This window comes from Branchiostoma floridae, chromosome 12 (genome assembly GCF_000003815.2).
Source record: "Branchiostoma floridae strain S238N-H82 chromosome 12, Bfl_VNyyK, whole genome shotgun sequence".
Taxonomy (NCBI): domain Eukaryota; kingdom Metazoa; phylum Chordata; class Leptocardii; order Amphioxiformes; family Branchiostomatidae; genus Branchiostoma; species Branchiostoma floridae.
This window is the reverse complement of record NC_049990.1, coordinates 4834307-4858615: the sequence shown is the minus strand read 5'-3', so window position 1 is coordinate 4858615 and position 24309 is coordinate 4834307. Positions and strand designations below refer to the sequence as shown.

Below are 24309 nucleotides of genomic sequence, written 5' to 3'. Positions count from 1 at the left end.
TAAAATTTGACAAACCGCTCAACGAAAAACGCATGTTACGCTTTGTGTGTTTTGTTGGCTTTTCAGTCACACTTTTGCATTTTCGTATATACCAGTACCCAATATGAAAAGGAAGATTACACACACCCGTTTGGGTCGCAGTGAGAGCGCAGCGTCGTTTAGTGGAAAGGGGGTATTCTCCAGGTAGAGGTTGGGTCGCGGAGATAGAAGTGGTCGCGATTTAGCCGGTAAAAATTTCGACCTCTACTATCTCCGCGTCCCAACCTCTGCTTGGAGAATAGAAAGGGGGCAACGTACGCTTATCGGTCTCTGCCACCAGACTATAATTGTAACACATATACCTTTATCAGAATATCTAGGTATAAGCCTTTTACGTTACTTTTTGCTGATAGCCAAGAAATGTTATAAAGAGCGGAACTTGGCAAAAGCCTGCAGTCGTTTGTAACAGATGTAACTTCCCAGTGGCGGGCAACAATTGCGAAATGATGGAAAGACAATAACCATTTTTGTGACCTAAATGTAGGTCTAATGGTTAATGACGATATCTACATGTCCTTATCGCAAAAAGCAATCAGCAATTTGACCCATTGCTTTGCAAGATATGTTTCACGCGCCAAGTACTTATGACAACATCAAGATATCACTGTACGAACAAAGGCATGGCCGTAAGAACAAAGATAGCTTTCTACCTGTAGTGTGGGTCTATTTGCTAACCTCTTACATATAGGTGTTAGACTGTAGCGTACAAGGGTGGATGTGTGCGAGGAAAAATAAATTACTGAGGTTTTCATGTTCAAGAGAAAACAGATGCTGAGAATGACACACGTGCGTTCGGCAGGTAGTCAACAGTATAGTCATGTGTTCTTTCATTCAACGTTTTCTGTCGGTGTCTCTTTTAAGCCAATTAGAGCTGGAGAAATGAGAGAAAGAAAAATAGAATCAGGGATAAAGTATCAAACATCTTTCCGGGGGCGTTATTAGAAGGGAATAAAAGATCTAATTAGCGTGGTTATTAGTACCTTAGGGCTTCTTATATAAAGGTGAGCCACGCAACATTTGGCGTCCTCACTTCGACTTGACAACTCAACGACTGAGCAGAGTTTTGGAGATTTCTATTTCGACTGCAGATCCAAGTACTGAAGAAACAAAGGTATGTGTAAAAGAGTTCCTTCAAAACTTTTCCCTTTTTTTTACGGTTCGCACTATTCTAAAAAGCCTTGTATAGAGCACCGTCTGCCCTGTGACATTGTATGGCCATCGCCACGTAAGAGATCGCTCTAGCTAGGTTTCGCAAAAGTCGGAACACTGAACTCTTTCTGGTAGTCAATGGTCTCTATTCCAAAATGATCTTCTATTTACTAATGACCGCCTCTCTACTTTCTCTGCTTGTTTGTAGGAGGGCCACTAGCTGAGAAAGACAGAAAGATGACGCTGTTGCTAACTTGTGCGTTGTTGGCCGCGATAGGGCCACTTGTAAGCGGTAGGTACAATTCACTTTTTATTACATCGAACAAACGAACAAATCCATTCAATTAAAAAAAAGCAAGGGCCATTCGAGTCCACTTCAGTTAGATCAGAAGCAGACAAGGGCGAAGAAAATGGAATCTTCAAGCTAGTCTTTACTGTACTCAACTTTTGCACTTTTGCAGCGCTTAAACTTTTTCAGAAGGGACGATAGACATAAGATATGCCAGAGTGCTAGTGCCACAGTGCTGCATGCAAAAAGGTGCACAAAAACAAGCCCAATTCTTAGCTTGGAGCTGATAAAATGGTACGGTTTGTGAGATAGTTTTTTCTTATGTGCAGGTACATTTCTTTCCACTGCTTCTCTGGCCGTTTCTTTTTGTACTGGGTCGCTTGTGCCACCCTTTTACTAGCCAGCGGCACAAGCGACCCGGTACAAAAAGAAACGGCCAGCAAAAGTGTAATATGAGCCCCCCGAAACAAGAAAAGGGCCCAGAGAGCCTGCTATGGAGGCTACAATTCCCATGGCCATGAGAATGTACGAGGTTTGTGGGGGATATTTTTTTCTGATGATAAAAAAATTCGTTCTTTATCTCTGAAATTCGTTGAGTAGCTTTCGAACCCCGCAGTGCCGCATCGGTGCTGCAAGTGCAGTGAGATACCATCTTATGTAACTGGTTGATAGAGTTGAATCAACCTTTTTATTCAGGTTTGCAAGGGGGGATTTTTCTGATGTGCGGACACATTCTTTCCCCCATGACCAGGAGAGTGCATGCTCCCGCGCCCGCCGAGGATGGGATTCTTTTTCGATGCGAACCCGCGCATGCGCTCTTCCACAGACCAGACCCTGCGGATCGAATGCGACACCGGTTTCGTGCCTTCACCCTCTGACATCATGACGTGTAGAGCGGACGGGACCTGGACATCCGTGTCTTGCGTTGGTGTGCTACGGTTTACTTTTCCTGACATCTTTTTACCAAAAGTTTAAGTCCTGTCGCACGCACAGTTTACCCATAGCCCCTCAAACTAAAACGTAACGCGACCATATATAGCCATACCAACTTGCTTCAACTGCCCCTGGCTTTTAACAGGTGGCGGATGTTAAGCGCTCGGCCGTGGCCTAACCTAGATTTTAAAGACCCCTGCCTCTATAGTCCAACAAGTGCCATACATTTATATTCTGTTGCGTTATCCATTGGATTCACCGTGTAAGGTTGGATGAAGAAAGGTGAACGAAGTAGCAATTTGCTATATACCCACCCATGGTAGGCATCCATACAACAGTTGCAGAAAATGTAGAATTTACCACCACTGACTTATAACACTACATGTAGAATACATCTAATATATCCATGTTCGGTGCTGCTTCTTTCTTCCAGAGGAGGGCCAGGCCTGCTACGGGGAGGATGAAACTGTCGTCTTTAACTTTGACCGACGTGAGGAAAAATATTTTTTCTAATAATGTGATGTCTTTCCTTCCGTTCCGGCGTTCTTTACCCCAGTTAGTACCCTGTCCGTACAACCCCCAGATCAAATATTTTTTTGGTATAAAAGTAACGTTACCCAATTTGTGCACTACTAACCGCTTCACGTTTGTTTTGTCTTACCCTTGTACCAGATGTGCAGCTTTAAGCAGTTGCACATTACGTTGTGCAGTCTTCTTGTTCCAGTTCCCCCAACCGTGAAAATGTTATGTCATATGTTTGATTTTTCCCTTTGTTCTAATCGCAATATGATTTTGCTATGTTGTACAGTCTTTTTGTTCCAATTTGGTGCACCCCTATTGTGCAGATGTCACCATTAACTAACGTTATATGTTTGATTCCCTCCATATTCACGTTGTTGTAAAGTTCGGTTTGTGACGCCCGGTTCGTCTTCGTCTTTTATGTTTTACGTCGGTTCTTTCCAGATCAATGAATGTTGTTCTACTAGTAATTTTAGCTGTAGCATAAGCAAGAGGTGTTTAAGATGGATCAATCAGAATATGTCTGCTCGCAATCAGGGTAAAATATTCAATGAATTCCAAGCTATATGATAATGCTAAGGTTTTAATCTCATAATTTAAGGTGGCTTACATTAATCAACGTACAATCGTACAAAGCACGACGCTCTGTAAGACAAAGAAAATTCCATGATTACATACTTAACAACTTTAAGATGAAGTAATCATAATATTTCTGCTTTCAAGGAGGGTAAAATAAGAACAAAACTTCCAAGATATCAGATAGCGCTACATTTTAATCTTATGATATACAGTGCCTTTCCTGAGTCTCTGAAGTAAAACTTTACTGCATACGATGTGGTACACGAAGCTCTTTAAAACAAAGCAAATTTCAGGTGTTCATACTCAACAACTTTATCCTTCCACCCCCCCCCCCCCATCCCCTCCTCTACAATTTCTCTCCTTCCCCACCTCACCAGTCGGGACCTGTGACCTGCCGCCCCCGCCCATCATGGGGTACCTTGTGGGCGTGAGTCCGGGAGATGTGTACGCGCTGGGGGACACGCTGGCGGTGGAGTGCAATACCGGGTTCCTCGCCGTACCCTCCAACGTCATCAGCTGCCAGGCAGACGGGACGTGGGGGCCGACTGTCAGCTGTTTTGGTCCGTCAGAACAGACTCGTTCATTCATTCATTCATTCGTTCATTCATTCATCCAACCATTCATTCACATATGAACTTAATCATCCACCCACCCATCCATCCATTCATTCACATTTTCTTATTTCTTATTTCTCATTAATGCATTGATTAGTTCACTCACTCACTCACTCACTCATTCATTTATTCGTTTATCTACATGGCTTCAAAATCAATTAACATTAATGTGATGGTTGGTTGCTATGAAGTTGATGTGTTAATACTCCTCTCATTATTTGCTTTTTCGTACGTTCTCAATGTCTGGCTGTATTTAACATTGTCATTTTCATCCGCCGTATGTAACTTAGCTTCTACAATGATTATTCAACCATTTCCTTCACAGGAACTTAAAAAAACGTAAGAAAAAAACTGGGCACTGTTTGGCAGTAAACACAATGCTTATTTGCAGGCTCCGTCCATAGTGCTGAATCATAAGTAACACTGCTATAATACTGTTTTGCGGTTTCAGATGCAGACGCTCTCATGGCTGGACCAGTCATGATGGATATGGCCTTTGCATTTGAAGAAGGTTATACCCAGATCCAATTTATGTATAAGTCATTAAAACTCTAACACATTATAAATAAAGGTCTACTAACTATCAAACAATTTTATGGGAAGAACTAGATATTGTAAGGTAAAGACTGTGGTAAGATACATGTAACTACTAAACATATTTCTCTTTCACTTCAATCCACCTGCAAGTAGCAAATTCAATAGATCTAATTCCAAGTGAGCAGTTGAGCTGGTTTCAATCATGGTGATTCTGGCACATGGAGAAGTTCTGCTGTCAAAGTTACAATGTAACAAGTAACTGGAGTGGACTTCGTGTCACACCTTTAAGTGGCCTTTGGATTAAAAAAAACTTTGAAAATGGCCAATGAATAGTCTTCAGTCGAATGCCCGCAAGTTTTCCTGGGGTTTCGTTCTCCGTTTTGTTTTGGTTTATGAAATCGAAGATCTCTATGTACTTCACAGGTAAGGATGAGGTGGTTGCCCCTCCCCCTCTGGTTTTACCTGACAAGGTGTGCGCCTTCCCCATCACACCTGTACACGGCCACATGCAGGTGAGAAAATTAAACTTCTTTCGCATTCATGTTCACCTATCTTCAATTGGTCAACGACAACCAGTGTAGTAGCTTGACTTATGCTGCAGTTACAATTGGAAAAAGTCGCCTATGCTGCAGTCACAGTTCATTGGAAAAAGTGGCCTGGCCGGGTAGTTTATGAGTTGTATTTCCACTTTCGGGCATGACTCCTACGTGGCCCCGTGGGATATTCTGCGGCTACTGGGCTACGTTTGGGAACGGCCGGGCACCGGAATTTTTAAAACTCGGAGTTAGAATCAACCCGAGACCCGGTGACAAACAGACGTGTGAAATAAAACGAAAGGTACCCTCACGTTGTCCTGGAGTCCATTGGAACAAATTGTGGCTTCAGAACCCGGCTACACCCCCGACAGGCCTAGGCACAGGGGAAAAGAACAGTAGAGTGAGATCTGGCAGAGATGGGTGCAGGGAGCAGCGGCGGACAGAAGAGTTTGGCGGCCCGCCTCAGCGAAGACTGATATGCGGCGAGAATGATGATGATGATGATGAGTCTACGATACTAGCATTAACGTACTTAAACGATGTATAAAGGTAAATAGCATAGTAATAGCGAGCTATATCAAATTGGTAATAACATATCAACCCGCTTAGCATATTCTGGTCATCAGAAGTTTTACAAAAACACCCTTGTTCTAACCCAGGTTAGCGGCATGAACATCGGCGCCACGGCAACCTTCTGGTGCGACACCGGGTTTACTCTGACCGGTGCAGGCACCATCCACTGTGAAGACAAGGGACAATCCACTGGGTCATGGTCCGATCTGTACCCACGATGCGTTGGTATGTTTAAAGCTACTTTCTTCATCTTCTGAATTATAATATTCTAGTGCAGTAGCATGGAAAGCCGCTAAGAGGTCCTAGTTTGAACGTTTTCTTTGTGTTGTTATAGCCAAGGCGTATTGGCATGTTAAAATCTACTTTAAACTCAAGTGCAGTAGCTTGGAAAGCCGCCAGGAGATCCTAATTCCCTTGTGTTGTCAACTCCTACCGTCATACTAGTGCCAAATTTCATACGGATCCTCCAACAGCTTTTCATAGTTACATGTATGCTACAGTGACGCACACACATACACACATGCACACTCACGCGCAAACGCACAAACGGCTCCGGAATCATATTAATGTAACCTTCTTGGCCAACCTGATGTATCTTTCTTAATGCATTTTTTTTCATATTTCAGAATCTGCTGACCAAGGATTTGCCGGTAAGTAAAACAATGTAGCCCTCCTCCGTTGTAAAGTAATGGATGAAAGTTATATTATATGTTGTATTGTTACCAGTGCTAGCCCTTGATAATAACCTCCGGCAAGTTTAGTAGCCCTGGCTGTATTTCTCTGTAAACAGCCGAATAAATCAAATCAAATCAAATTAATATCTTTCCGATAGGAGCGAATGACGAGGTGGTGTCTTTCACACTCCAAACTCCTCCCAACAAGGTCTGCGCGTTCCCCATCACCCCTGCACATGGGCACATGACGGTAAGGTTTGGTTTGGTTTGTTTTGGTTTGGTTTAGTTTGATATGGATCTCCATTAGTGACTGATATGTCACTATTCACCCTGGAGTCAGGGTGATTTGTAAGAGATACAGACACACACCCCAACTCCTTATTGTTTTATCCTTTATGCAACAATTGGATATAAAATACACGGTGATTTTGTATACGTTTCAGACTTAAAATCGAGTATAGTCAAACCTGTACAAGTGACCACCTCTATACATAAGGACCACCTGCCATTGGTATACAGTCAAACCTGTACTAGTGGTCACCTCTACATAAGGATCACCTGGCCATTGATATACAGGGAAACCTCTAAATAAGAACCTCCTCGTCAGTGTGACCTTGTTTTTGTTGATCCATCTAGATAACTGTACAGTAGCACAAGTGTCCATAGTGACCAACTATCCACGTACACCAGGTTATATCGGTTCCCTGTGTGGTCTTAGTGTGCAGTTTTGACTCTACATCATTGACGAAAGGGAATTACTTTCTCCAGGTTACCGGTACCAACATTGGTGCCACGGCCACTTTCAGGTGCGACCCCGGGTTTACACTGACCGGTGCAGGCACCATCCACTGTGAAGACAAGGGGCTAGCGACTGGGTCATGGTCAGATCTGTATCCTAGATGCACTGGTAAGATTGTATCTTATCTCTTAATGCTTCTCTTTGCCAGATTTCAAAGATTTGAGTATGACTGTGAACTATGTCAAAACATGTATCAACAAGTAGATTTTTTCATATTAGCTTATTTCTTCAAATTTCAGAATCTGCTAACCAAGCCTTTGGCGGTGAGTACAGTATCGAACTGTTACACTGTTGTCCAACAAAAGTAACCCAGACCTTTGTGATTTGTGCATTGAAAGTAATAGTCTATCGTATGTGTCTAGAGTAAAGGTGGGTACTGGTACGGACAATTCAGGTCCATGTACGGACATGTCCCGATTATTAGGTTCATTTCCGGACCTGGACCTGTTCTGTTTGTCTGCGAAAACTTGTGAATTGGCGATACTAAGATACAAAGTAATCTGATTGATGGGGTATCTGACTCCCTCTGGTGTTTTAAAGCTAGTCCAGTGTCATTAAGTATACGTATGTCTTTCCAACAGGGGCGAACGACGAGGTGGTGTCCTTCACACTCCAAACTCCTCCCAACAAGGTCTGCGCGTTCCCCATCACCCCTGCACATGGACACATGACGGTAAGGGATACAGACACTTCCCAACTTCTTATTATTTTATCCTTTGTGCAAAGGTTTCTTATAAAGTTCAAAATGATTTGTATGTGTTCCAGACGTTCCCGTACAATAAAACCTGTACTAGTTCTGTATCTGTATCTATATAGCCGGTATAACCACCCTTTGGCGTAACACACCAGCTTCGCAGGCACGCGGCACGGCAACAGCTGGTTATATTACACCTGACTTGCCACCTCTACATGTACATAAGGCCCACCTGTCCATTGATAAACAGTCAAACCCGTACTTGTGGCAACCTCTATATTAGGACCCCCTGTACAACAATGTGACCACTTTTTGTTGATCCCTCAGACAATTTTACAGTAGCTCAAACACCACCTGTCCACATAGACCAGATTTTATCGGTCCCATGAGTGGCATTCTTGGTCATGGGTATGTTTGACTGTACATCATTGACAAAAGGGAATTTCTCCAGGTTACCGGTACCAACATTGGTGCCACGGCTACCTTCAGGTGTGACCCCGGGTTTACACTGACCGGTGCAGGCACCATTCACTGTGAAGACAAGGGGCTAGCAACTGGTTCATGGTCCGATCTGTATCCTAGATGCACTGGTAAGATTGTATCTTATTTCTTAATGCCTCTCTTTGTCAGTTTCCAAATATATTGGGATGACTGTTAACTACGTTAAAGCTTGTACCAACATCTGTCTTCATACTGCCTTATTTCGTCTTATTTCAGAATCTGCCAACCAAGCATTTGGCGGTGAGTAAAACTTTGTTACAGCATCGAACTGTTACACTGTTATTCAACAAAACCTATCCTGAAACCCTAAGTAACCCAGACCTATGTGATGTGCACATTGAAAGTACGTTGTGCATTGTGCCAATAATAGGGGTGGGTACTGGTACAGAAATTTCAAGTACAGGTCTGTCTCAGGTCCAGAGGATCCATTGTGAATTGGCGATACTCAAAACAATGGGTCATTTCGCTGCAAATGAATCTAATTGTTAGAGTTACTAGTATCCGACTCCCACTAGCTTCATAAAGCTAGTCCAATGTCATTAAGTATTACGGATGTTGTTTTTCCAACAGGAGGAAACGACGAGGTGGTGTCTTTCACACTTCAAACTCCTCCCAACAAGGTCTGCGCCTTTCCCATCACTCCAGCACATGGTCACATGACGGTGAGAACCTTTGCTTGTCGTCAATTAACTCATGTCGGTTTCATATTTTTTTTCTTTGTGGATAACATTCCGTAGCATGAGTTCTATCCTCTGAAGTCACGGTTGGCTCATTCGCTTGCTAACCACGCGGTTAGTTACTACGGAGGCTGGCACTCAGGTTACAAGAAGTACAGGAATTTCAATGATTATGAAAATGTCTGAAGTAGTGGACTATTGTCCGATACCAAGAAAATATCGATGCATTTGACGTGGACGAAATTTCGTAGCCTGGGTGTCAGCCTCCGTAGTTCCCGCTGGCTCAACCCTTTCGCTTGCTTACCACGTCGTTACACACTACGGAAGCTGGCATTCAGGGTAGAAATTTCGTTCCTCTGTTACAAGAAGTACGGGGTAGAAAGTGGAATTTCAATGATTATGAATTAAAAATATCTTGAGTAGTGGACTATTGTATGATAGAAAATGTTGATGCCTTTGAAAGGGTTGTTAGACAATGCATTGCAGTTCGTTTGATGTAGTGACTTTTCTTTTACAAGGAAGAATTGTAGTGCGTTGGGTTGAGGTTGGAAATCAATGCTAACAAAATGTGATTATTTTCTCTGATACAAAAAAAAAATGTTGATGTCTTTGAAACGACTACTGACTTTGGAATCATACATTGCAGTACATTTGGCGTACCAGACTTGTCTTTAGAAGGGAAGGGAATTGTGTTGTGTAGGGTTGAGGCTTGAAATCACTGCTGACAAAAGGTGCTTATTTTCTCCAGGTCACCGGCACTAACATCGGCGCCACGGCTACATTTAGCTGTGATCCGGGCTTCACTCTGACCGGTGCAGGCACCATCCACTGTGAAGACAAGGGGCTGGTCACGGGTTCCTGGTCTGATCTGTACCCACGCTGTACCGGTATGCCTTTTAATCCCCCTTTTTTTGGGCCATCATCTCTTTTATCAATGCATTCACTTTCTTTGCGATTTGCTTCATCATTTTATTTGGTGAAATTTTGACTATTTTCTTAATTGAAATATTGTTGATGTTTTCTCTGTTGCAGAATCTGCCAACCAGGCATTTGGGGGTAAGATACAATATTTTTCTCCATTACAAAGTGAGTGAGTCAGTGAGTGAGTGAGTGAGTGAATGGATGGATGGATAGATGGAAAAATGAACGAACAAACAAAAATAATCCATCAAATCCAACAAAGTGTCAACAGTACAGAAGTGATGTTTTGCCGACGCTAAATGTAATACCTAATGAGTTGCCCTGCCATAGAAAAACTCTTACATTGCCGTGGCTATTTGTTAAAGTTTCACACTTGTTTCCTTTGGTTCTCCCAGGTGCGGAGGACGAGGTGATCTTTTTCCCCGCCCTGCAGACTCTTCCCCCCAACAAGGTGTGCGCCTTCCCCATCGTGCCGGCACACGGGCACATGTCGGTAAGTTTCGTTTGGTTTGGTTTATTTCGATCTCCATTAATGATACCGGTATTCACCTGACGAGAAAAGAAGAAGGGGACGAACAAACCTGCACTCAAGAAAGTGCTGGAAAGAGAAGTTGGTCTACAGGACCGCGACCTAACTTATCATTCAAAGTGTGTAACATATAGATTCAATACATATTGGCGGTGATTGTCTCCAGGTTACCGGTACTGTAGCGCAACAAGTACACATTACATTTTCATGCAGAAAAGTCATGGGGCCCTCCCGATTGCTCAAATGCTAACAAGAAGAGTCAGCCCTTCTTATTACGCTTTACGAGTCCTGACATGTTCTTACAGACTTACAGACCTTATAAGGAACATAGCTTGTATTTCAAAGACCATTATATTGACATATATATATATTCACATATTTTCACATACTCTCGGTGATTGTCTTCAGGTTACCGGCACTAACATCGGAGCATCGGCAACCTTCTGGTGCGACACCGGGTTTACTCTGACCGGTGCAGGCACCATCCACTGTCAAGACAAGGGGCTGGTCACAGGGTCATGGTCCGATCTGTACCCACGGTGTACCGGTATGGTTGATATCTTATACTTTGTTTTTAAAGATGCAATTCGATCTCTGCAACGGTATTAGAATAACGGAGATTTACTTTTGGAGGACCCTTTGAGTGACATCCATCACTCTTCAGCGTCAAAAGCCTGTGGCGATTGAATTATATTGTTTACCTTCAAGTTGATGTCTAACCTTAATAAATGTATGCCTGACATTTTAGCATGAAAGTTCATCTGTGTTGGTAAATGGCATTATAATGGATAAACTAAACTTTAACTAACCAATACTAAATTAAGTCCAATCTATTTTAGTGTTGGGTGGTGAAGGTTTAGTTTATGCATAGTATCTTATACAAGGTTTTTGCGGCATTTCTTTAGCGTGGAACCCCCATTGTTTTGATTTCCCAAGTAACCAAACTTCTTCTTTTTTTTTAATTTCAGCGTCTGATCAAGCCTTCGCAGGTAAGAAACTGTCACTACATTTCAAACTTTTTAAAACATTTTTTAATTATGCAACGCAATGTTAAGAACTATTAACCGTTTCTATGAACGATGCCGTCGTTGGGAATAATGACCGACTAACCTCTCACGAGCGACATCGGTAATCGGCTCAAGCTTTCAAAAATACTTGTACAGTAGAAGCCGTTTAATTGCGCACACGGCGTATTTCGTGCAACTATCCGAGTGTTGCAATAATGCGAACTTCATGTTATCCAGCTGGACCGCACCGGTTGGGGATTTTGGGATCCCGTGCAATTAACAGAATCGTTGAGTAATTAACTGGCTTCTACTGTATATGACCATATTTTAATAAAAGTTTTTTCTCATTTGCACTTTCCATCCAGTGTTGCTCTCGAAATACTACCAACACAGAATGGAAAATGCACAGAACAGGGCTGAAACAGTCTTACCTATTGTTATTGGGTGGTTAAAGGGGCTTAAACAGGCTTGCCCTTGCGTTTTCTATGTAAGTTAGATTCCATGTGTTGAAAAACTAAACTAAGTTCAATAGGTACGACTGTTTCAGCCTTGGTTTGTGCATTTTCAGACCATTTGGCAATAGAGGTGAAATAACATCTTCTTCCTCTTCCTCTTCCTCCTCAAAAAAGGTGGACAAGAAGAGGTGATCTTCGTTCCGGAGCATCAGACGACCTGCGAGCTGCCGGCCCCGCCGCTGTACGGTTACTTCCTCCTGCTGAACCCGCCCGCAGTCTCCGCCGTGGGAGAGAGTCTCGTCATAGAGTGTGACACCGGTTACGTAGCCTCCCCCTCCAACACCATCACGTGCCATGAGGACGGGACTTGGGGACCAGCCGTCAGCTGCGTCGGTTCGTAAAAATGTGTTTGTTACCTGCATTAAAAATGGAGGTATAGTTATTGGTGTGTCTGTCTGTGTGTGAGCCTCGTCATAGAGTGTGACACGGGTTACGTCACCTCCCCCTCCAACACCATCACGTGCCGGAGGACGGGACCTGGGGACCAGCCGTCAACTGCGTCGGTTCGTAAAAATGTGCTTGTTACCTCCATGAAAAATAGAGGTATAGGTTTCGGTGTGTTTGTGTGTGTGTGTGTGTCTGTCTGTGTTTGCTTTTTGTTCGCCATGCTGTCCTCCAGAAATCGTCTGTATGCTCTAGAATCGAAACAAATAAGTTTCAAGTGCTTACTGTCTTTTTTTCCTACGTCTTCCAGATGCAGACGCCAATCAAGCATTCGGAGGTGAGTCAGTCTTTTGCAATCTTAAAACATGTCTTAAGATATATGAATATTGTTGATGTCATAACAAAAAATCATAAAGCTCAGATGTAAGAACCACAGAAGGAAGATACTAACCGTCTGATTCCACTCTAAGTGAAATTTACAGAAGTGTTTTTTTTTTGTATTTAAGGTGGAGACGAGGTGATCACTGCTCCTCCACTGGTGGTGCCAGACAAGGTGTGCGCCTTCCCCATCACACCCATGCATGGACACATGCAGGTGAGGAAATAATGCTCATTGCCTTTGTTAGAAGGTTATGTTTTCACTTTGCGTCGGGTTTAGAATCTTAGTTTGCAAGGGGTTGGAGTTCACGATAGTTTCATTTGGGCAGTAGCGGAAGGCACGCTTGCCTTGAACATTAGATCAAGTCTTTGTCGGCAAATTTACCAACATTGTGCATGGGAATATCAATCATTTTCGGTAGATTTGACTTTGGCAGGGTCAGTTGAATTTGAGACGATTGAGACAATGTTACTTGGTGAAAAAAATCAGCAGTACTGAAATCATGGGTAGTTTATTGCTCGGTCAATTGCTCAGCATTTCCTCAATAGTGGCCACCTGTCTATAGTGGCCACATTTCTCCAGTCCCGTGAGTGGCCGCTATAGACAGGCTTGACTGTATAAATTTAAATGCTATACGGAGGTATAAGATCTTCACTTTTCACCATTGGTTGTACCGCCATTTGTCGACCTCGACTACAAGTTTGCCTTGTACCCACAGCTTAGCGGCATGAGCATCGGCGCCACGGCAACCTTCTGGTGTGACCCCGGCTTCTCTCTGATCGGTGCAGGCACCATCCACTGTCAAGACAAGGGGCAGGTCACTGGATCCTGGTCCGACTCCTTCCCTCACTGCGCTGGTACATCCTCTTAGAACTTCTCTAAATCGTTTGTTGACTATTTATTCTCTGGAAGCAAAATCAAATGCCATAGGGTAAAATATAACAACACTAACAATACATAAAAAATTCTAGTTGCAGTTCGTAGTTCTAATCGAATCCTAACCCTGCCGTTGATTGAAAACCGAACCCAATCGGTAAGCCTAAGCCTAACCATCACCCTAAGCACAATACACGAATTCTGTAACAAACCGACTATAAACATAATACTGTAGACATACAGGACCTCATTTCGTCCTCTTTCAACATTGTATATCCTAGAATCTGTATGTAAATTGTAACCAACAAGTAGTCTCAGATTACGCTCTGCCTTAGATAGACATTGGACCTGTTACGACGGATTGTACAATGACCATGGCAATGACAATTGTACCTGTTATGATTGTACAATGACCATGGCCATGACAATGAAGTTTAGTGCATATCTATGCTCTTTTGGGGCTAAATGTTGGATACAAATCAAGGAGGTTGAATTCAACCTCCTTGATTGATAAAAATAGAATGATAAATGAACTATTCTATGTTCTACTTATGTCTACATTTCTACATGCTGAATCCCTCTTCTTATAACATGTGAAGACGAACATACAAAGTAAAACTTTGCCTTGACCCGTTCCAGCCGATGCTGAGGAGTTGAGCCTGCCGCCCCTGGTGCAGGCGGGCTGCCGGGACCCTGACATGGGGGACCGGTTCTACCTGGTGGGACAGTCCTGGGGCAAGCACGTCCACGGCATCACCTACAGCTGCGAGTGTGAGGCCGACCAGCAGTTCTTCTGCAGGGAGGGGTCCGGACTCGACTGGGCAGGTGAGACGAATAATTGTGGCAAAGCTCCAAGACGGATTCGAAGGAATGAGTTCGAAAGAACGCATTGGAAAGACGATCCAAGGCACGATAGATTCAAAAGATTCGAAGGATAGAACAAGCGAATGAACGCATTCGAATGGAGGAATTCGATAGAATGTTATAGAAAGAATGCGTTTCTTTTTCCAATTTTGGCAATGAGCATTTTAAAACTGCCTTAATAGAAGAGCCACACATTCTTACCCATATCTTTCGTTCAAACGATATTGCTTCGTACTGTTATATTCATATGTAGACTGTCTTGTGCAAACTAAGAATTACTTTTTCTACTTTGAACTATAGATTCTAAAAAAGATACTTGCTGACGATTATAATTCTCGTTTTCTTTTCAGCCCTTGGATTTGACCTGCAACTTCCCCCACAGGCGCAAGGTAATACTAAACACCATACATGTAGCTATGTACTGGATACAGTACATACTAGGTACTTGATACAGTACATACGATAAGTCCCAATATCGTCAACTCTGTAGCTGTTCTTTTCAAGTAGACACACTAAATCATGCCGACAAAATAAAAGACATTACTAAAATGGCTTAGGTCAGAAAATAGGTCAGAAATAAGACATGCCTCTCTTAGCCCATCTACCCATTGTGTAACTATCTTTTTTATGTATACCACTTGTTTGTCGTATGTATTGAAATGCTGGACGACCTCAACTAACCTACATAGACCAGCTTGCTCGTGAAGTGGGGCTGCTGGTCGAGGGCCAGAGCAGTCTGGAGAGAAAGAGTGGACCTGGTCCGGGCAAGTCGCCCGTGATGATGATGATTGAAATACAGATTGAAAAAAATCAAAACATGACCAGTGTTTTCCGTTCCAGCTTTTGCAGCTGCGTCCCCGATGGTAGTGGAGGCGACCGAAGGGTGTTTCGACCCGGACATGGGCAGGTCCTACGATGAAGGCAGCCGGTGGGCCAAGGCCGTGGTGGGAGAGATCCAGGTGTGCCAGTGTCAGGGCGCTGGGCGCGGGGGAGGCCGGATCTCCTGCCGTGTCGCGGGTGAGTCATTTTGTCACCAGCCTCTACCAGGGGCTTCAGCAGAGCTTCCTCGGCAACTGTGAGCGCTACAGCCGCATGAGCAATAAGTCTATCCCGATGATGTTGTCTCCATTTGCTTCAAGAAGACCCCCACTTATAAGATGATAAATCATTAAAAATGGCAGCATCGCTAACACAATGTGCATGTACTCTTACGCCAAAGAGTAGTTACTCAAGCAACTGGATATGGTTTTGGAAACGTTCAGGCGTTTCAACTAGCATCCACTAGTTTTCGTCAGTGACACTGACGACTCGCATGTACTCTTACCCCTCCTAGGAGACGCTGCCATCAGGTCCGGTCCTCTGCAACTTGAGGCCTGCTACGATGAGGAGACCGGACAAGCCTACCTGGTCGGGCAGCACTGGATCAAGGGCCAACTGAATCAAGTCTGCAACTGCGTCCAGGGCGACCACATCGTCTGCCAGTAGAAACACCCTCGACAGATCTTCGTCTTATGAAAGGCGATTCGGATCGGCCCTGCTCCCGTCGTAAAAGTGTCTTGCTTGATACAAAAGCTAAATCATATTCTGTATTTGATAGCATATTACTAAGGATGTAATGATACCTACCGGTTTCATTACAAACTGCACCCAAACTCAGTATATTTGACAATTGTCTTAAAGGCACTGCATCGTGGCATAAGAAATTGAAAATTCAAGTTCCATGTAACGTGGATTGACATTCTGAAATAAACCCTTATGTGAACAGCTCAACGAAATTCTCATTCATGTGTTCAACAAATAGTTAAGTCAATGAGTTTCAGTAATAAAACTAGAGTTGCATGTCACGTGTTTGAGAGTCCTATTGTGAAATGCATGCAGCTGATTCAAAATCCTTATCAATTATGCAAAGTTAGCTCGATATTTGCATAATTAGTATCTAACTATGTAAAACCTCACTGAAGCTATCTACATACTAAATATCATTGCAATACATGGATTACCATCTTGAGTTATTCATGTTCAAATCTCAAAATGAAAATGCTCACTGCAGCTTCAAACAAATCGCCAGGGGGGCCAATCTCACACTACATACTTCCTGCCCCAAGACCTACCCACCACCAAAAAATATGACCTTGGCTCCTGCAAAAACCTACACATCAACCAAATTCATAGAGGCCCATCTACAACTTGTGTTCATGTTCATGTTCACAGGCATATACAGCCCGCTGCAATACCGACGGAAAATGCCACTATTCAAATACCAAATATCATGAAGATCTATTAAATTTGCTGTTGCATACATACAGACCCACACCACAGCTACTCCACTATGGCATAACTCAAATCACAACCTTCTTGGCGTCCTAATAGATTGAAAATATTAATCTTCTATAAAATATCTAGTAGAAAGTATCATTTTACTATATTTGTTAACCAACGGCATGACAGCTGCGTCCATTTAATCTAAGGTGCTGTGACTTTTGTTAAATAGATAATATATAACTCTTACGTTAAGGGTGAAGATAATCCCCTAGCCCTTTTAAGGCCATATTGGCAATAGGTTATTATCTACTGTCTATAGCACGGAATTTGGGCACTCTGTCCTTCCACTGTCTCTCAACTCGTAAATGTAATTAAAAAACTGGTAAAAATCAATGTTATCCATCAAATCAAATAACTGTGGCCAAATATCTTTTTTTACAAGAAAAAGGACATCGATGGGGTTTGTGTCTGCAATGTACCCATTGTATTCTTAAGCGTCATTAAGGCACTAAACTCATGATCATCGATGTCTTTTTTGGCGACGCCTCAGGTTGGTTGGTTCGTTCATTGGTTGGTTGGTTGGTTGGTTGGTTGGTTGGTTGGTTGGTTGGTTGGTTGGTTGGTTGGTTGGTTGGTTGGTTGGTTGGTTGGTTGGTTGGTTGGTTGGTTGGTTGGTTGGTTGGTTGGTTGGGCGGTTGGTTGGGCGGTTGGTTGGGCGGTTGGTTGGGGGGTTGGTTGGTTGTTCAGTACCGCTCGGCTACTGATTCAAAAACCTTGGAAAACTTCATTTTGTAGTTAGGTCCATAAGACTGGAAGGTTGCTTTAATGCAAGAAACGTTTGCTTGAAAACTGCACAAACGGCAGATTCTATGTTCACAAGGGACAAATGAAAGAACAAAGGAACTCTAGTTCTTGTACGATGATGTCCTCGGCTGGGTGAATGGCATCCTCATGCCAGTGCTGTGCACTGGTCATTTCCCAAGCATCTACAAGAACAACGTTGATCCCATGGAATATTTCTCTCATTATCGAGTCTAGCTTGTATGCCAGCCATTCCCCGGAGATCAACTCATTGCCCTTGCGTGTGTTTGCCGACTTGATGACCACCAGAGTTTTAGGGCTCCTGTGTAGTAAACGTTCTATTGCAGCACGGACGGCTTCCATTCTTTTCCTGTAGACCTCCTCGGGGTACGAGGCAAAATGTGCCCACATAGTAATACATATCACATCGTTCGGTCCTCCATCAATTTCATCGATGATGTTAGCGACGTACTTGAGGTGAAACGTCCAAGTAAAAGCGATACGACGAGGCGGTCCGTGTGAACGAAAGTTTACCGTTATGTTATTAACAGTATCTCGGGCGAGCAATGGTCCAGTTTTGTGTATGGCATCAGGAATAAGTGTTTCTTTCATTTCCAAGATTCTGGACAAATGTTCCCACCACTGCCGCATGGTAGAGTCACCCATTAGATTCAAAGTTTTCCCCTTCAGACATTGCTGCCAGCCGGCCTGGCTGGAGAAATGCCTGTTCTTACAGACGAGAGAGTTCCACACGCCGTTCCGATAGAAACCAGATATTTGTGGAGTGGCCAGTCCCCGGACGCACCGTGTGCGATTGGCCAAAGGATCTCGCCCTATGTTAAAAAGTAAAGAATGCCACATATGATATCCCGTACCCATGGTTCTTGTTGTGTTGGTCCTGGAAAGCCTCCAGCCAATCAGATACCCCTTCTCCTTTTGTTTAAGGGAAACTTACCAACAAATCACAATGCCTCTTGACAGTAAAAGGCGACATGGTTGGTCGATAGAGGGGAAGTATCTGATTGGTTGGCTAGCCGTGACGCAACGACACGCACTCATCACAGGTCGGTATGGCGCACAGAGACCTTCTCTATCTTGAACAGAGCTAGTTTTTACCGACACTCCTTACTCATTTCTTCGTAGAATGTTATTTCATAATGAAAGACTTTGACATTTCTGTGTCATTAGATATACATTTCTTGTATGCCCTACCAACAATGATTCATGGAGGGAATGTGTCTTACCTTTTTTAACATTAATTTGGAATGGAGATCCAGAAATTGTCTTTTTCAGTGCACTGTTGGCCCTGTAATAGTGGATAAATCACAAAATGTAAAAATTGACATGTACAGTGTGCATATTAGCATTATCCTACAGGTCTTAAATTACGAGGCTGCATTAAATAAAGTAATTTGACTTTGAAAAGATGCTCATTTTGAATGAGCATTGGTTAACATTATCAGTTTCAATTATTATTAAGGGGTTAAAGTTTCAATTTGCATTTCGGTTCGGTGAATTAGGGATTCCTTCCTGAAAACTGTATAGCCATTAGATATATGGCGTATGCAGCGATGTATGTTTAAAATACACCACCCACCACACCCACCCCCAGGCTAGGGAATGCCCCAAAAGCCCAGTCTGGATAGGGTTAACACCGCATGGCTGTATAATGATAGTACAATGTGGGCCTGCGTTTTTAACCAAGCACAACGGGTCACCCCTATTCCTGTCGATAAATGTGTTTGGTTTAAAGTCATACAAAGATGGTCGAAAATGGATTGGTCGTTTGTACCACCGGAGAAAACGGTTTACTTGTTTCCACACTGGGTTCTCAGTTAGAGCCGAATCATTCCACCTATTTCGAAATGATTTTTTTAGCATACCTACCTGTACATACCGTTAACATACCTGCCGTACAGTTTTCCACCATTCACGTCTCTGTGCCTAATTTCGCCATGGTGGCCTGACGTGTTACAAGAAATGTTGGCGACTTTCTCACAATACCACCAGGCGCCTGCATGCGGGTCCGAGTAGTTACAAACTGCACTGGTGTTATTAAAGATGGCCGGGTCTACATTACACTCGGTGTCGATCTCGTCGTTTCCTACTATGTAACGTTTTCGGTACGTCACTAGGTCAATAGGATATTTTCGTTTAGTTCTTTCTATAACATCGATAGCCTGCCGTAGGAGGACCAGTTGGATTTTGATGGTGACGTCCCCCTCCCACAACAGCCGGAACGTCGCCGTGTAAGTACCGTTCTGGTGGTCCTTTATGATACCGACTGCACCAGAACCTGCCTTGCTTTTCACTTTGGTAAGGATGGACGCCCGAAAGAAATCGCCAATGTTTGTAACTATGTTATTTCTTGTATCTTTGGCAGAGATAACAATTTGTAACGTATCTCCGACAGAATGTTGCTTGCTTGCCTCAGAAGCCAAGGAAAACTTAAGCTGTTGCAAGTAAACCTCAGCAGAAAACGGTTTGGTCGTTTGTAACACCGGATAAAACGGTTTGGTTGTTTTCAACACCGGGTTCTCAGTTACAGCAGATTCATTCCACCTATTTCGAAATGAAGGTATATCATTGGAAGATTTTGCCGAAAACCATTGCATTTTCATCCTCTGTTGGCTGATCCAGCGGGGGCCCTATAAAGAAATAAAAGAAATGGCGTCATCTGTTGTTCACTAGAAGGGTAAGAGGTGGTCAAACAGTCTGTTACTTTGACAAATCTTAAGAAATTTGATGTACGATTATTATGTACCTCGTATATGGTGTAGTACAGTAGTAATGTTGAAATACCCAGCGCGAGTACTGTACCAAACCACCTGCGTCTTCGCCCACCCTCAAGCACTTCCCTTCTAGCGTTCACCATGTCCTTGTTGGGAGAGAACAAAGATCGTTAGTTTGTTTTTTCTTTCGAAAAAGAGTAAAGATGCGCAATTTTTCAATCTTGTGGATTTATTTACTTGCATATATCACGTTTTTTCTTTCCTTTTAATAGTTGTAAAAGTACAAATCAATATATTAAAGATTGAATAAGATTCTTAATGTGTGTATATTTCTTAAAATATCATAGACCATAAAAATCACAGGATACTACATACCAAATATCGTCTTGATCCGCTCAGAGGTATTTAAATTATGCTGACCACACATTTCCAAAACTACAAACAGACACGCACACCCGTAAACGAAAAAAGACAGAAAAACAATACCTTCTTTTTTCCTGGAGGTAAAAAGACAGAAAACCCGGATGTTCCCGGGAGTTTTGCTTCAGTACCATAACAATCCAATCATTTCGGGATCTCATCGTGAAATGTTTACATACTAAATATCAAGCCAAGGCCAAGACATTCTTTGGTTACACTGTTTACGGACACTAAGACACACAACAAACCAGGCAAAAACATAAGCATTCTGGCGCAAAGGTACGTATTTAGGGTCTGAAAAATGGTGCCAAAATGTAATTCGGGAGCTACATACAGTATGTGGTATGGTAATGTTGAGAGCCTACATATTACATTGATATGCAGACGATGAATATCACAGAACCACAATAAGTAGGATTGTGTTGATAGTGTGGAAGCAAGCCGGACATACAAAAATGCTTTTTTGGGATAGGGGGGGGGGGTCAAATAAACAAAATCAAAGAAAGTTTGGGAATCATCCAACAAAATGACAGCAAGAATAACGAAAATGATTTCAATATTACCATAACCAAAACAATAATGAACTTAGATTCACAAAATAATAATGTTTACCACAAATTAAAGTTTAGACAAAGAGTGAATCTAGACACATCCTCCATATACCGAGTCGTGAATAAGTCCAGAAAAGTGTTCCAGACGTATTGACCAAAAAGTGTTAGCAAAAAACGTGTCAATGATATCCATTACGCGTCATACAGAAAAGTAACATTCTTATATCGAAACAAACGATAAAAATCACTTATCAACTGGGAGCACATTCTGCACCGACTGATGAGAACTTGGCGAAACCTGAACAATCTGTATTGACATGTTGCAATTTAAATGGCGAAATGTCTTAATGATTTCCTGTCAGGCATAACAATAAAGGAATGTAATAGAGCACATCCTACTCTTCGTCGCAAAGTTCCGGTCGTCAGATTAGCAAACAGCAGAGTCCAGTCGGCAAACAGATTAATGTCGACGATAGGACACTAAGGTTGGCCAAATCCGACAGGACACGAGGGTTGACCAATTCCAGCGAGACGGTTAAGCGGACGGTTCGTGGGATCGGGGTCGGCTGGCGACGTGGCTGGCTGACTAGGCTGCAAGGCACGTCGGGTGATTGGCGTCCATTGGGAACAAGACAAGTACAATTCTGCGAGACGTGCAAGCACCCCATCTGTCGAGATTGCACTGTACTGCAGCACAAGGCACTGTGACAAGTACGGCTACCTGGAGGGTGCTGTGAGTGACGCCAGGGCAGAGAATAAAAACAAGCTGAAAGCAGCCAAGAAGCAAGATAAAATGTACACAAGGATCAAAAATCTGAAGACGGCATCTACAAAGGAAGAGATCAAATATTTGACTGGCCTTGTTAAACGTAAGCAGACTGAAGGGAAGGAAGAATGGTAACTACTGATTGGAAAAAAAGCAAACGCAGTTAGTTTGCATAACTAGCATCTCATTATGAAAGTCTTCACTTAGGCTATCCACATATCAAAAATCATGACGATCCGGAAACACATTCATATTTTGCCATTGATTATGCAAATATGTTCGCTATTTGCATAGTTGATATCTATCGACATTTCTCTCTTTCCCAGCCACACATGTCACAAGTTTTAAAGCCCTATCATGGACTGAGGCGGACTTATAAACTTTCTTCATTGCGATTTGCATAATTAGTATCCCATCACGCAGGCCATCACTCATTCCATCTGCATACCAAAAATCATGACAATCCGTCAACAGGTTCTCCAGTTATCCTCGTCCGAAGTTTGAAAGGAAGCCGGTGCCTGCAGTTCCAAAAAAGGCGCTAGTGGGGCAATCTCACAGCAATCACTCTGCCTCGAGGGCTATCTACCGCTCAAAAATCACGACCGCAGCGTGTCCAGAACGTGAGATATCAAACATGGAGGTTCCGCTGCAGTATCTTAGCAAGCCGCTAGGGGGCCAATTATCGAACTCCCCATTCCCCACTATACTCCTCACAATGACCCTGTTGTGTGTACATTATAGAAGTAGGGGAAGTGCTGAGACATGTAGTGAGTCTGTACACATAGCTGATAGCAGTCTGCATTCCATTCTCTTGGCTGTAGGTTTCAGTTACAGGTGGGCTAGTGAATTGTGCCAGGGATAGTGCGATACATTACAGGGAAGTTTCAGTCGATTCCCGGTTTCAGTTTAGTTGATGTTCACCTCAATCGTCGCCATGGCAATAACGTTTTTATTGCCAGTCTTATTGTCATTGGTTGTAACTGCATCATGGTGACGAATGTCAAAAACGTCGCCCACACCATATCTTGTTCAGCTGCGCCTTCTAGCGACACTCTAGCAATCTTCCTCATACGATCAGTACTGGCTTTATTTCTATAACAACATGCGGATCTTTATTATAGCACGAATCGTATGGTAGCGATTTACAAATAAAAGTTCCACATTCCTGATAAGGCTTCTCTGATTCTTCGTCATTCTAGACTGTGGAAACTTTTGCTGTGTGGGCGTCACAACACCAGGAAAACGTCCTCGACACGTTGAGTAACACTGTGTAATTTGTCTGACCTACATACAGTACTACAATGACTAAATTGATAGGACTTTTGTAATATTTCAAATTTGTCTGGTTGGAAAAAAGGAAATCATCTACCGTTCCCTGAATACATTAATACAGCAATACTGTGTTCAATTTGGAGACCTAGACAATCATATTTTCGCTAGTGCTGTTGGGAAGGCCCGAAATTGTATAAAACACAGCAAACAAAGAAAATATCCACACTCTTCAAGACAGCATCACAAAGTCTTTTTGCTATCTAAACTGTGACCTACCTCCTACACTACTAGTTGTATTAAATGTCTAAAGAGTAGAAGAAGTAGGAGTAACAGATGGATCGCTGATTGACGCCATCAGTTTGAGAATACGAGGAACAGCAGTTGGCAGTGATGGAGGAAAGTATTCAGACAGTCGATCCGGACGGATTCTTCTCAACATATGAGGAAGCGCAACCGGTAGTGGCGAGAAGTGTCCCCTCTGATCATACAGTCAGTACAGAAATAGCAATCGCTCTAGAAGACGTCTACTTAACACCATCGGGTGTCTATGAAGAAGCAAACCCCGTTCAGGCAAGTGACGTTCTCACCAACCAAACAACCACTCTAAGAACAGACGCAACAACTGCTCCAGAAGACGTTTATTCCACAACATCAGGTGTTTATGAAGAAGCACAGCAAGTTGACCCAAGTAATGTTTCCACCAACAAAGCAGTCAGTCTAGGAACAGAAGCAGCGGCTGCTCCAGAAGACGTCTACTCAACGCCATCAGGTGTTTATGAAGAAGGGGAACCAGTACAGCCAAGCAACCTGCTCTCTGGTCAGACAGTTAAAACAGAAACAGCAGCTGCTCCAGAGGATGTCTACTCGACGCCATCAGGTATTTATGAAGAAGGGGAACCAGTACAGCCAAGTAAAGT

At 43.0% G+C, this 24309-nt stretch overlaps 3 protein-coding genes across 3 annotated transcripts; 2 read left to right on the top strand and 1 right to left on the bottom strand.

The window, feature by feature from the left end:
* The first annotated feature begins 903 nt into the window (after positions 1-903).
* On the top strand, positions 904-13076 carry LOC118428052 (sushi, von Willebrand factor type A, EGF and pentraxin domain-containing protein 1-like). Its single transcript, XM_035838014.1, has 21 exons — positions 904-1144; positions 1395-1480; positions 2229-2405; positions 2844-2900; positions 3886-4068; positions 4574-4633; positions 5083-5171; positions 5855-5993; positions 6395-6418; positions 6601-6692; positions 7211-7349; positions 7481-7504; positions 7823-7914; positions 9862-10000; positions 10146-10169; positions 10430-10527; positions 10972-11110; positions 11532-11552; positions 12200-12418; positions 12780-12806; positions 12976-13076. Exons 2-21 carry the CDS (start codon positions 1426-1428, stop codon positions 13074-13076), a joined length of 1899 nt encoding a protein of 632 aa, XP_035693907.1. The 5' UTR covers positions 904-1144; positions 1395-1425.
* Positions 13077-13554: 478 nt separating this feature from the next.
* On the top strand, positions 13555-16358 carry LOC118428136 (fibronectin-like). The gene is made up of 5 exons (XM_035838120.1): positions 13555-13705; positions 14364-14549; positions 14939-14977; positions 15429-15605; positions 15922-16358. The coding sequence occupies exons 1-5, from the start codon at positions 13576-13578 to the stop codon at positions 16071-16073; spliced, it is 684 nt and encodes a 227-aa protein (XP_035694013.1). The 5' UTR covers positions 13555-13575; the 3' UTR covers positions 16074-16358.
* Positions 16359-17599: 1241 nt separating this feature from the next.
* LOC118427692 (NXPE family member 3-like) lies at positions 17600-20628 on the bottom strand. The gene is made up of 3 exons (XM_035837590.1): positions 19560-20628; positions 18896-18957; positions 17600-18484 (listed from the first exon to the last, which is right to left on the bottom strand). Exons 1-3 carry the CDS (start codon positions 20270-20272, stop codon positions 17724-17726), a joined length of 1536 nt encoding a protein of 511 aa, XP_035693483.1. The 5' UTR covers positions 20273-20628; the 3' UTR covers positions 17600-17723.
* Positions 20629-24309: the final 3681 nt, after the last annotated feature.